Raw genomic sequence first — 12,764 nt, forward strand, 5'->3', positions numbered from 1 at the left:
ACTATTGGGATCAGCTATAATCTGCGAGGGGGCAAAACTGAATCGTTGTACCCCTGGCCCTACTATCTTAACTGGAATGAAAAACATGCCCAACCTATCCTATGCGCAGCCTCATCTGATCCCTGACATGCAAGTGAATCTCCGACAATAATGCAACATCTGAGTTTGTTGAGATGGGCAAATGCCCTCGACCTCTTCGCTAGGCCATTCAAACCTCTAACGTTCCAGGTGACCAAATGGATTGAAGGTCTTCCACCACCTCTTAAATCTGTAGCAGATAACCTCAAACCTAATCCAAGGCAATAAGAACACACCCAAGAGAGATCAGCCAAGGGATAGTGAAAAGGTAAAGCAAAAAGATCCACCCACGATGGCCACCAAGCCAAGTCCGAAGACTGGACAAAGGAAAACCAGCAAACTACCCCCCCTCCCAAAAACGCCATCATCGTTGAATGTGACCACACCCAAAAGCAAATCAAAGCGAGGTAAACAAAGACATACTAAAACCTACATTTAACAAAATCAAACAAACTCTTAAGCTCATTTTCTAAAAAAAACTACTGTAATGAGCTGCAGTACACCACTCCCATTAAGTAACTCCCTAGTTAGCAGGGACTTGATGGGGCCAAATGGCCACCTCCACTATAGAGATTCTATGATATTTGGAAATTGCACAAGATTTCAAATTTGAGACTTTTACTGTTTTTAAGAAAAGTAGCGTGGACTAAACTTTAGAGTTTTGATTCTTACTAAGTAAGCAACAAAAGGATAACCCTTATTATTGTCTTAATGCAACTGATTGCCACACATTGCAATTCATTGGAGGGTCCTCTAGTTTGTGCTCTAATCTAAAGCCGCTCCCAACTTGCTTTTCCCTACTTTGTTGAGTTGTAATGTCCAGTGACCATCGAAAATCATTTCCCTCAATCTTCTGAGAAATCCTGAATTGACCTCCAGCAGTACAGTTCACCTCCCCCACCCCCACCCCCAAATTCTTGTCAGTTCCTACTTTTCGACTAGAGGACCATGTGCCATCAACATTCCGCTGGTGCATACAGTTGCAGTTGTCTCTCTGCCTGTCTCTCCTGAACTGCTAACACCTGGAAATATTTTGAAAAAAACATACCTCTGTAGATATTTTATTAATTTTGGCAATATTTCTTGTCCTTCCAGTCTCATCATTATAGTTACCCATCTGTTTTCGTGTATGGACATACTGCCACAGGGAAAACCTATGTGGTGCAAACACTGTTGAAGACATTGAAGGTAAGATGAAAAGAGAACTCCATTTGTCAAACAGGCTGGTTATTCAGTGCAGTAACATGGGAACTTTAACATTTTGACTTGGGCAGCATGGTAGCACAGTGGGTAGCACTATTGCTTCACAGCTCCAGGGTCCCAGGTTCCATTCCCAGCTTAGGGCACTGTCTGTGCGGAGTCTGCACATTCTCTCCGTGTCTGTGTGGGTTTCCTCCGGGTACCCCAGTTTCCTCCCACAGGTTCCGAAAGACATGCTGTTAGGTAATTTGAACATTCTGAATTCTCCCTCCGTGTACCCAAACAGGTGCCGGAACGTGGCGACTAGGGGCTTTTCACATTTAACTTCATTGCAGTGTTAATGTAAGCCTACTGGGGTTGGTATAGCACAGGGCTAAATTGTTGGCTTTTAAAGCAGGCCAGCAGCACGGTTCAATTCCTGTGCCAACCTCACCGAACAGACGCCGGAATGTGGCAACTAGGGGCTTTTCACAGTAACTTCATTTGAAGCCTACTTGTGACAATAAGTGATTTTCATTTAATTTCATTTGTTGTGACAATAAAGATTATTAAATTTGTATTGGGGTTTTCCAACAACGTGCAATTACTTAATGCTAAAGACATATGACATGGAGAATGCTTTTTATGAGTATTTTCCAGGTCCTCAAAAATTAATTGAATATGAGGAAGTATATTAAATCTCTATTTGCACGCAGTAATAATGTAATTGCAAGTTTGGGAGGAATGAGCAAGCAAAATAGAGATACAAAAGATTGCAATGGCTAGAGAAAGCTTGGAAGTTGGAAATGATAGAAGTATCACTTGTCAGATTTCCTTAGGACTCTTGTTAACTGGTGTAAGAGAGTGACAAAGCCTGCCATCCCAAAACAGCATTAAAGTCTTAGGTATATGTGGGATTTATTGAGTTGTTGAGGTTAAAAATTACATTTGTTGTGAGTTCAAAGTGTATTTTCCAGGAAATAAAGCATGATTGTGTACCCTGTACAGATGACTACTAAACTAAATAATTGAATGAGATTGGGCTACATCCAGTGGTGCATGCTTGCTTGATATTTCTTTATAACCTATTTTGCATTTTTTTTTCATTTGCAAACTTCTGGCACTATTTTAGTGTGGAAATGTGATGTTGGAGTCAGTTTGATCTTTATTTTTACTTTTAAAGGTTGGAATATGTTGTAATTATTGAAATCACAACATTAGTTGTAATTCATCTGGTAAATGAGCATCATCATATGTGATTTGATTTTAGAAATTCACTGCAAAATGTTCAAGTCAATTTTTATACTCTGCAATCTAAGGTCAGAAAGATATAAGTTTGCTCATAAATAGGAATTACCATGAGGAATTTTTGATATGGCTACATATTTCAAGTAGTTTTTGAAGTGTAGTAGTTAAAATAAAGTAAAGTTACTGCTTTCCTGGAGCAGGCATCTGACCATTGGTCATTTTGGTAGCAGAGGTACAGTACCTGAAATCCAGCTATCCGAAAACCAGACATTTCTTTTAAGCAGGCGTTGCAAGAATACCCAAGGGAGACAAGTGTATAAATAAAAGTTTAATAATATAAGCATTTACCCCTAAAAGATTTGTATTATTCTGCCAATTTTATTTAGTTAATTAATCACAAATCCAAAGCAGAAGGCAAAATTCCAAATATGCTGTTAGAGTCATAGATGTTTACAGCATGGAAACAGGCCCTTCGGTTCAGCTTGTCCATGCTGCCCAGTTTCTACCACTAAGCTAGTCCCACTTGCCCACATTTGGCCCATATCCCTCTATACCCACCCTGCCCATCTAACTGCTTTTTAAAAGCCAAAATCGTAATAGAGTCACAGATGTTTGTCTGTAAAATTCAGACACTTCGACCAGTTTATTATTCAAACATTTTACCCAGGTGCCCTTATTTACGAGATAGAAAAAATAGGAGCAGGAGGAGGCCATTCGGCCCTTCAAGCCTGCTCTGCCATTCACTATGATCATGGCTGGTCATCCAACCCCATAGCGTAATCCCACTTTCCCCCCCCATATCCTTTGATCCTCTTCGCCTTAACTGCTTCTTGAAACCATACAATGTTTTGGACTCAACTACTTCCTGTGGTAACGAATTCCACAGGCTCACCGCTCTCTGGGTGAAGAAATTTATCCTCATCTCTGTCCTAAATGGCCTACTCTGTATCCTCAGATTGTGCCCCTGGTTCTGGACACAACCACCAACGGAAACATCCTTCCTGCATCTCCCCTATCCAGTCCTGTTAGAATTTTATAGGTTTCTATGAGATCCCCCTCATTCTTCCGAGCTCCAGAGAATGCAATCTTTTGTTAGTCCTGCCTTCCCAGGAATCAGTCTGGTAAACCTTCTCTGCACTCCCTCTGTAGCTAGAACATCCTACCTCAGATAAGAAGACCAGAACTGCACACAATATTCCAGGTGAGTATTCCTCACCAAGGCCCTGTATAATTGTAGCAAGACATCCCTGCGCCTGTACTCGAATCCTCTCGCAATGAAGGCCAGCATAACATTTCAAGATAAACAAAGGATAGATACAAGTTAACAATTCAATCCAAGTTTATTTTCAAACACAATAAAACAGTTATCCCCCAAAATTGCCCCAACTAGAATCTGCCTAAGATTCTTAATAACTACCTGTGCCGATGAACTGGATTGAGCTGTGGGTCCAATCCCCATGAGTCTCGATCGTTTCAGGACCTTCATCTGCGAAGGTGCGTCTCGCATGCTGCTTCCTACTGTCCTCTGGTCCACCATTGAGTCTTCTTAGTTGCCTCTGCATCGAGTCTCTGCCGATCCATCAAGTCTTCGCTGAGGAGGGTCTCTGGATGCCTCTTCCTCTTCGTGCACTTCCAGAAGCTTCTCTGGCCCTCGGCCAATGAAGTCTCGAGGCAGGAGTCATAACACCCAATGGAGTCACCAATTGCAACCCTGCAGGACCTGGAACCTACCCCCAGGGGTGCATTGTCCGTACGTAACCGTATACCCAATATGGTAGTGGCGAGAAATCTAGCTGCCAGGAGGTCTGGCTTCATCTGGGCAATCCACAACAATCGATCAATTTGAATAGGACTAATTAATAATAATCTTTATTAGTGTCACAAGTAGGCTTACATTAACACTGCAATGACGTTATTGTGAAAATCCCTTAGTCCCCACACTACAGCACCTGTTCTCGCACAGTTTTGTTGTAAGAGATATCGCATTGTTTTATTTAATAACTTATTCCTTGTTGACTGGCTAGAATCTTTAATTTAGTGGTGTAAATAAATCAGCTTGGTTCAATAACTCGGCTTGATGTTCTTTGTTAACATTACATTCTCAAAGCATCCTGATAGACCCAACAGAGAACATCAAAGTGACTGGTGATCTAGCTGCAGATGTTTTACTTCTGGAAATCAAGAGGGACGGATCATTATGCATTATACGCAAGATTGGAATTTCCTTCACTATTCTGCTCTTAAATGAGTGTGTCAGTGGATAAACTCAGTAGCAAGGCTCATACTCTCTGTCTGAACCAACAGATAGTTGCCCAGAACAGCTGCTGGCTACTGCATGGATAATGCAGGTGGGAGGGTGGGGAGCATGATGCCTAGTTTCCCAGCCCATTTCCATTTCACCAACCTCACCTGGGACTGCCAGTTGAAAGGTGGTGTTAGACTTGGATTAGCAATGACAGTGGACCCAAATATTGTAAATGGAGGAAAGGGCTTAGTATCAGCCCTTTCCCTTCCTTATGCCCAGATTGCTTACTTACTAAATGCAGTGGTGCCATAATGACCCCTGACCCAGGAAATTCAGTTAGGGCTAAGGGTGAACTTGTAACGGTAAGTAAAGGGAAATCCAGGCCCAGGAGTTGAAAGCAGTATTATTAGTTTATTCGTAGCTGAAGTGTGGTACATTCTGCTGTATCATATGATATATAGGATGATGCATGTAGTTTTATATGTTCTGCTGGTATTGTGGTTAATATATAGTCTTTGTCTCTTTGCAGTTTCCTCATATAATTGTGAACTGTGTGGAATGCTTTTCCTCGAGGATGCTTTTTGAACAAATACTTAATCAGCTGCAGGGCCATACGCTGTCTGCCGAGAATGAATATTCTTCCTATTTACAGTGCCACACACTCAATGAGTTTGTTCTACTGTTTAAACAAGTGGTCCATGAGCAGAATTTGCACAATCAAACTGTCAACATTGTAAGTAAATGATTATGATTTTATACTGGCTTTTTTGTAAATTGGCATCTAGGGTTTGTGGGGAAAGAGCAATAGAGTGGGATTAATTGGAAACTCTTCCAAAGAACTGGCACAGGCACATTGGACTGAATGGCCTGCTTCTGCACTGTACTGTTCTATGAGGTTAGTTTGGTTGTGAATTAAACTTACTAAATCATGAAAAAAAGTGTTCCTCTTGCACCCATTTCCCCCCTCTTATCAGCATGGTCTGTGTGCATTCCTTGTGTTTTCCTAATATTGCTGGTGATTTATATCGTGGGGTGTTAATCGCAACCAGGTTTAAATGTTCTCTCGCTCAATGTCCACGCATTTAATTGTAAGATGGATTTGAAATATGGATGATGAGTAAAAGCTTTGGATTTACTTTTTCTTCCCACCTAATCATTCTTGCCTAAGCCAATGAAAGTACTGCTACTATCTGAGAGAGCTAACTCAGTACAGATCCGAGAAACTGAATTGGGAACTTTCCTCATTTAGTAATTAGCTCAGCTAATTATTAAATCATCGAGGAGTTGCATAATCGCTGTCTTCCTTTTGGGTGACCCTTGCTTTCATATCACATGACCGCAGACGCAAGGCATTCCTGAACTGGCAGTTCCACCAAAACCCGAGTGAGAGGCCTGCAGGCATCTGCATACTTTGGCAGGGTGGAAGGTGCATTTAGGGGATTATTATTGGCATAGAGAACTGTCTTTTGTAAGTGCTGTATGAAATAATTAAATATCTTTAATTCAAGGTATTGGATAAAGCAGAACACTTGAGGGAAATGGATTCAAACCTGCTGCCGGGATTTCTGAGGTTCCAAGAATTGGTATGTAGCTAGCCCCTTAATAGTTATTGTAACTTTCTTACCACTACTATTTTAATTTCTTAAAGTATTATTTCAAAGTCTTAAAATAATCTTAGTGAAACTAACGGTACAGTTAAGAAAAGTGACTGTTTTGAACTGGCTGTTAGACGGAAGGTTGCTGCTGCTAAGCGAAGTACATTCCCTTGCTTGAGAAAACTTCACATCAATAGCTGACTGTAAACCAGAAGGGAACTGCACAGTTTAAAAAAAAAAATTAAAAAAATTTAGAGTGCCCAATTATTTTTTTTCCAATGAAGGAGCAATTTAACACAGTAAATCCACCTAATCTGCACATCTTTGGGTTGTGGGCGTGAAACACACGCAGAAATGGGGCGAATGTGCAAACCCCACGCGGACTGTTACCCAGGGCCAGGATTCGAACCCGGGCCCTCATCGCCGTAGGCAGCAGTGCTAACCACTGTGCCACATGCCGCCCTAACTGCACAGTTGACGTGCACGTGCATCCATTAATGCAGTGCTATCTTGGCAACAGTAAGCTCTTTCTTGCAAATCTTGGCACCGTTGGCACTTTTTAAAACAGTATATTTCTACAAACTACAGAATTATATCCTTGTCCTATTTGTTCAAGTAAGATAAGATTTGTGCAGCTTGGGACCGTGAAACAACAACTGCCATGAAGAATAATTGCTTCCGAGTTACTGCAACTTTGGAGAATAATTGCTGCGGTGCTGAGAGGATTAGGGAGGATTGCTAGATATTCTGGAAATTTACTTAATTTTGAGAAATAGACAGAATATTTTTCATAAGACGCTGTGTTGATAGCGTCGAATCCACAATTGGTTAGGTTATATTAAAGCCTTTTGGGAAGATTGAAACCATTGTCTTTGATCTTCACCATAAATTCCGTTCCTTAGCCAATGACTTTGTGTTTTCTCTCTCTGGTTGTTGTCCAAGGCTGATTCAGATTGTTCACACCCGCCAGTTTGAGCCTGAGTTGCACTTACAATCGCAAATCCTCTCCCATCAACAAGACGGCCACTAGCACAACATCAGCTGTCTTTGCCCTGTCTCAATGTGTATACTGCTGAAATCCTCATCCATGCCTTTTGCGGTTTCCCACCTTCTTGCATGAACATGAACTCATTCAGCACCCTACTTAACTGGCACCTGGTCCTGTTCGTACTTTGTCCTTGTGCTTACTGACCTACATTGTCAGTAGGTCATTAATACAGCAAGGTCTCTGTATTAATGTTCTTAGCCTTGTTTTCAACTCCTTCTATGGCTACATCTGTCCTATCCCTGCAATCCTATTCAGTCCTAGAACTCTGATCTCTGCGCTCTTCCAGTTCCAGCCTTTACACAACTCCAGCTTTCTTCACTTTGTGCTATTGTCTGTGCCTTCACTTGTCTACGCCGTGATGTTTAGGAAAGGCATTCTAAACCTCTTGTGTGTGAAATTGGGCTCGCTAATGCCCATTTGGGCATATATTGAGCGGCTCCATTACTACTTCACGGCAAATGAAATAACGGGAGGCGAAACAAAGTTAACCTATTAACAGTTTGTGGGCCAATAACCTACAACCTTATATGAAATTTGACGTCCCTGGAGACTACTGACATGAAGTCATTTGACCAGTTGGTGAAGCTGGTCAGGGAGCATTTCCACCCATGACCCTCAATCATCTGTTCAATTACGGTTGTCAGGGATCCAGGAGAAATTGTCTCCACCTTCATTGCCAGACTCTGGTAAATGGCGAACAATGCGAGATCAGTGCAGCACTTGGTCGCATTCTGTTGATCGTTTAGTATGCAGCATTAACAAATAAGTTCAAAGGAAGCTTCTGGCTGAAAGCTAGATTAACCTAGACAGGGCGATTGAGATCGTCCAGGCAACCTAATGTACTGAGAGGGATGCATCAGCGCTTCAAAGCATGCAAGAGGGCGAGCACTTGTAGGGTGGTATGGTTGCAAGGTGCGCAGCCAGGTCGACAAGCACAGAGGAAGTTTAGCCATGATCCCAGGAACAGGACTGAAGTCAGTGGGCAGGAAAAAGATTTGGGCTTTGACAAAGGGTCACCTGGACTCAAAACATTAGCTCTTTTCCTGGAAATTTGGCAGGATGTTTACGGGTAGCGTTTCACAATAATATTGGTCCACAGGCCCCTGTTGGAGCTCCTTCGTGAAGCTAAGCCGATACCACCAATCACCTTTGCCAGAGTACAACTTTTTGCTGGCTGCATAAAGCTACATCTTTCAGCGTTGGCCAGGTACACCGATTTTGAATGCTGATGCATTTGAGTTTGCGCCCATTTTCAAAGAACCTGGCGCCCACGCCGGTACCTCCAAAAAATCATCTTTAACGGCTTGGGCACCCTGTCAGTTTCAGCCGGTCACATAAATAATTGGACTCAATGGGACTCAGCCCTGTCCAAAGTGAAACGTACGATCTTAACCGGGTGGCACCACGGTAAATTTGACCAATTAAGACTGTACCTTACTCGTAAGGACGAACTCGGTTGTGAGGATGGAGTCATACTCTGGGGACCTCAAGTGGTAGTGGCACCCCAGCCCAAGCGACATTGCTGCAAAAATAGCATAGTGCCCATCTGGGCCAGACAAAAATGAAAATGCCCACTCATAATTACATCTGGGGGCCTGGCATAGACAAGGACATTGAAAATATGGTGTGCCTGTGCACCCTTGCCAGACTCAGCAGAGACTGCCCCCTTCAGCCAACCTCCATCCTTGGGAGTGGCCTGGACGCCCATGCATGAGGGTACATGTGGACTTTGCTGGTCCCTTCCTGGGCAAGGTGTTCCTTATTTTGGCCCACTCGGAGCTTCAAGAGATGGGAACAAAGACCTCAGCGGCCACAGCAGAGGTCGTGCGGCGGAAGTTTGCCGCGCATGATCTCCCCAAGGCAATAGTGTCCGGCAACGGCACTTATCACTGGTGAGGACTTTTCAGCGTTTTGTCAGAGCGAATGGTATTCGCCATATCAGAACAGCCCCTTATCACCCTGCCTCAAACAGGTTAGTGGAGAGAGCTGTGCAAACGTTCAAGGCATCTATGAAGAAGCAGACCACTATGTCTTAGGTTGGTCAACTTTCTTTTGTCTTAAAATATGACCCCACCGACCCCCATGCCACTACGGGTGTCAAAATCATGGAAGTGTTTTGATAAGAGTAAATACGATGAAACTGTTTCTGTGATGGCCAAAGTTATGATTTAGATTACACTGCCTGAAACAGATTTGGTAACTTTTAAAAAGAGAATTAGGTAAATAATTAGAGGCATAGAATGGTTACAGCACAGAAAATGGCCATTCAACTTGCTGCGTCTATACCAGCTTGCTGCAAGAACAGTGCACCTAATGGAACTACCCTACCTTTCACCTGAGCCCATCAAATTTTTTGTCTTCAGATAATGATCTGTGTCTCCCTTGAAAGCTAGGATTGAACCTTCCTCCATCACACACTAGGGCAGTGCATTCCAGACCCTAATGACTCGCTGCAGAAAGACGTTTTTCGTCCTATCACTGTTGCTTCTTTCGCCAATTGCTGCAGAGAAAGGTTTACAGGGCCATGGGGAAAGAACCTACAAGACGGTTTGTCAAGTAGCTACCACAGGCACAGTGGACCAAGTGGCCTCTTCCTGTGCTGTACTATTCTATGATTCTATGAAGTTAGATAAAATATGTAAATAGAACATTGTCATGTGACATTTCGTGCAGAGAAATGTGCGATACTGCATGTAGAAAAATGGACGAGACTCTGGATTTTGTTCAAGTTGGGATCTTTCAATTTTAATCTTGAGTAAGAGACTTAGTAGTTTTTAAAATATATATATTTTATTCAAGATTTTTGGCCAAACATAACAGTACGTAGTGTTTCTTTTACACAACAATAAAGCAACATAAGTAACAGTGGCCAGTTTTAAACAAATAAATAAATAATATATAAACAAAAACAAAACTGAATGGCAACTGCCTTGTCCAAAATAAATACTCTCCAAAAATACAATCCAACATACAATTACCTATAACAACTACCTGTACATATTATACATATACAATAACATCTCTGAGAGTCCGTTCGATTCCTCCCCCTCCCCCCTGGGTTGCTGCTGTTGTCTACTTCTTTTCCATTCCCTCTATCTTTCTGTGAGGTAATCGACGAACGGTTGCCACCGCCTGGTGAACCCCTGAGCCGAACCCCTTAACACAAACTTAATCCGTTCTAACTTTATAAACCCTGCCATGTCGTTTATCCAGGTCTCCACACCCGGGGGTTTGGCTTCCTTCCACATTAACAATATCCTGCGCCGGGCTATTAGGGACGCAAAGGCCAACACATCAGCCTCTCTCACCTCCTGCACTCCCGGCTCTTCTGCAACCCCAAATATAGCCAACCCCCAGCTTGGTTCGACCCGGACCCCCACCACCTTCAAAAGCACCTTTGCCACCCCCACCCAGAACCTCTGTAGTGCCGGGCATGACCAGAACATGTGGGTGTGATACGCTGGGCCTCTCGAGCATCTCGCACACCTATCCTCTACCCCAGAAAATTACTGAGCCGTGCTCCAGTCATATGCGCCCTGTGTAGAACCTTGAATTGTATCAGGCTTAGCCTGGCACACGAGGACGACGAGTTTACCCTACGTAGGGCATCAGCCCACAGCCCCTCCTCAATCTCCTCCCCCAGCTCTTCTTCCCATTTCCCTTTCAGCTCATCTACCATGATCTCCCCCTCGTCCCTCATTTCCCTGTATATGTCCGACACCCTACCATCCCCCACCCATGTCTCTGAGATCACTCTATCCTGCACCTCCTGCGTCGGGAGCTGCGGGAATTCCCTCATCTGTTGCCTCGCGAAAGCCCTCAATTGCATGTACCGAAATGCATTCCCTTGGGGCAACCCATATTTTTCTGTCAGCGCTCCCAGACTCGCAAACGTCCCATCTACAAACAGATCTCTCAGTTGTACTACCCCAGCTCTTTGCCATGCTCCAAATCCCCCATCCATTCTCCCCGGAACGAACCTATGATTGTTTCTTATCGGGGACCGCACCAAAGCTCCCGTCCTTCCCCTATCCGTATCCACTGCCCCCAAATTTTCAATGTAGCCACCACCACCGGGCTTGTGGTGTATTTCTTTGGTGAGAACGGCAACGGTGCCGTCACCATTGCTTGTAGGCTAGTCCCCCTGCAGGACGCCCTCTCCAATCTTTTCCACGCCGCTCCCTCCCCTTCTCCCATCCACTTACACACCATTGAAACATTGGCGGCCCAGTAGTACTCACTTAGGCTCGGTAGTGCCAGCACCCCCCTGTCCCTACTACGCTGCAAGAATCCCCTCCTCACTCTCGGGGTCTTCCCAGCCCACACAAAACTCATAATACTCTTCTCGATTCTTTTGAAAAAAGCCTTCGTGATCACCACCGGGAGGCACTGAAACACAAAAAGGAATCTCGGGAGGACCACCATTTTAACCGCCTGCACCCTACCTGCCAATGACAGGGATACCGTATCCCATCTCTTAAAGTCCTCCTCCATCTGTTCTACCAACCGCGTTAAATTAAGCCTGTGTAATGTACCCCAATTCTTGGCTATCTGGATCCCCAAGTACCGGAAGTCCCTTGTTACCTTCCTCAACGGTAAATCCTCTATCTCTCTGCTCTGCTCCCCTGGATGCACCACAAACAACTCACTTTTCCCCATGTTCAGTTTGTACCCTGAAAAATCCCCAAACTCCCCAAGTATCCGCATTATCTCTGGCATCCCCTCCGCCGGGTCCGCCACATATAGCAACAAATCATCTGCATACAGAGCTACCCGGTGTTCTTCTCCCCCGTGAGTACTCGAGTACCCGTGAGTACTCCCCTCCACTCCCTGGAACCCCTCAATATAGAATTCAACTGGGAATCCGTCCGGTCCCGGGGCCTTCCCCGCCTGCATATTCCCAATCCCTTTCACCACTTCCTCCATCTCAATCTGTGCTCCCAGTCCCACCCTCTCCTGCTCCTCCACCTTGGGAAATTCCAGCTGATCCAGAAAACACATCATTCTCTCCTTCCCATCCGGGGGCTGAGCTTCATATAATCTTTCGTAAAATGCCTTGAACACTCCATTCACTCTCTCCGCTCCCCGCTCCTTCTCCCTCCTCATCTCTCACCCCCCCATCTCCCTCGCTGCTCCCCTTTTCCTCAGTTGGTGGGCCAGCAACCTGCTCGCCTTCTCCCCGTATTCGTACTGTACACCCTGTGCCTTCCTCCATTGTGTCTCTGCATTACCCGTAGTCAACAAGTCAAATTCTACATGTAGCCTTTGCCTTTCCCTGTACAGTCCCTCCTCCGGTGCCTCCGCATATTGTCTGTCCACCCTCAGAAGTTCTTTCAACAACCGCTCCCTTTCCCTACCTTCCTGCTTTCCC

At 44.3% G+C, this 12,764-nt stretch overlaps 1 protein-coding gene across 2 annotated transcripts in view; it reads left to right on the forward strand.

Annotated features, from left to right (window-relative positions):
• The window catches only part of orc5 (origin recognition complex, subunit 5), a 140,041-nt gene that overhangs the window by 11,670 nt on the left and 115,607 nt on the right, over positions 1-12,764 (forward strand). For both annotated transcript variants that reach the window (XM_072471311.1, XM_072471310.1), the window contains exons 3-5: positions 1,174-1,266; positions 5,280-5,483; positions 6,259-6,333. In XM_072471311.1, the coding sequence (XP_072327412.1) occupies positions 1,174-1,266; positions 5,280-5,483; positions 6,259-6,333 (372 nt within the window). The remainder of the gene's footprint in view (positions 1-1,173; positions 1,267-5,279; positions 5,484-6,258; positions 6,334-12,764) is intronic.

Source organism: Scyliorhinus torazame, chromosome 13 (assembly GCF_047496885.1).
Source record: "Scyliorhinus torazame isolate Kashiwa2021f chromosome 13, sScyTor2.1, whole genome shotgun sequence".
In the NCBI taxonomy this organism is placed as follows: domain Eukaryota; kingdom Metazoa; phylum Chordata; class Chondrichthyes; order Carcharhiniformes; family Scyliorhinidae; genus Scyliorhinus; species Scyliorhinus torazame.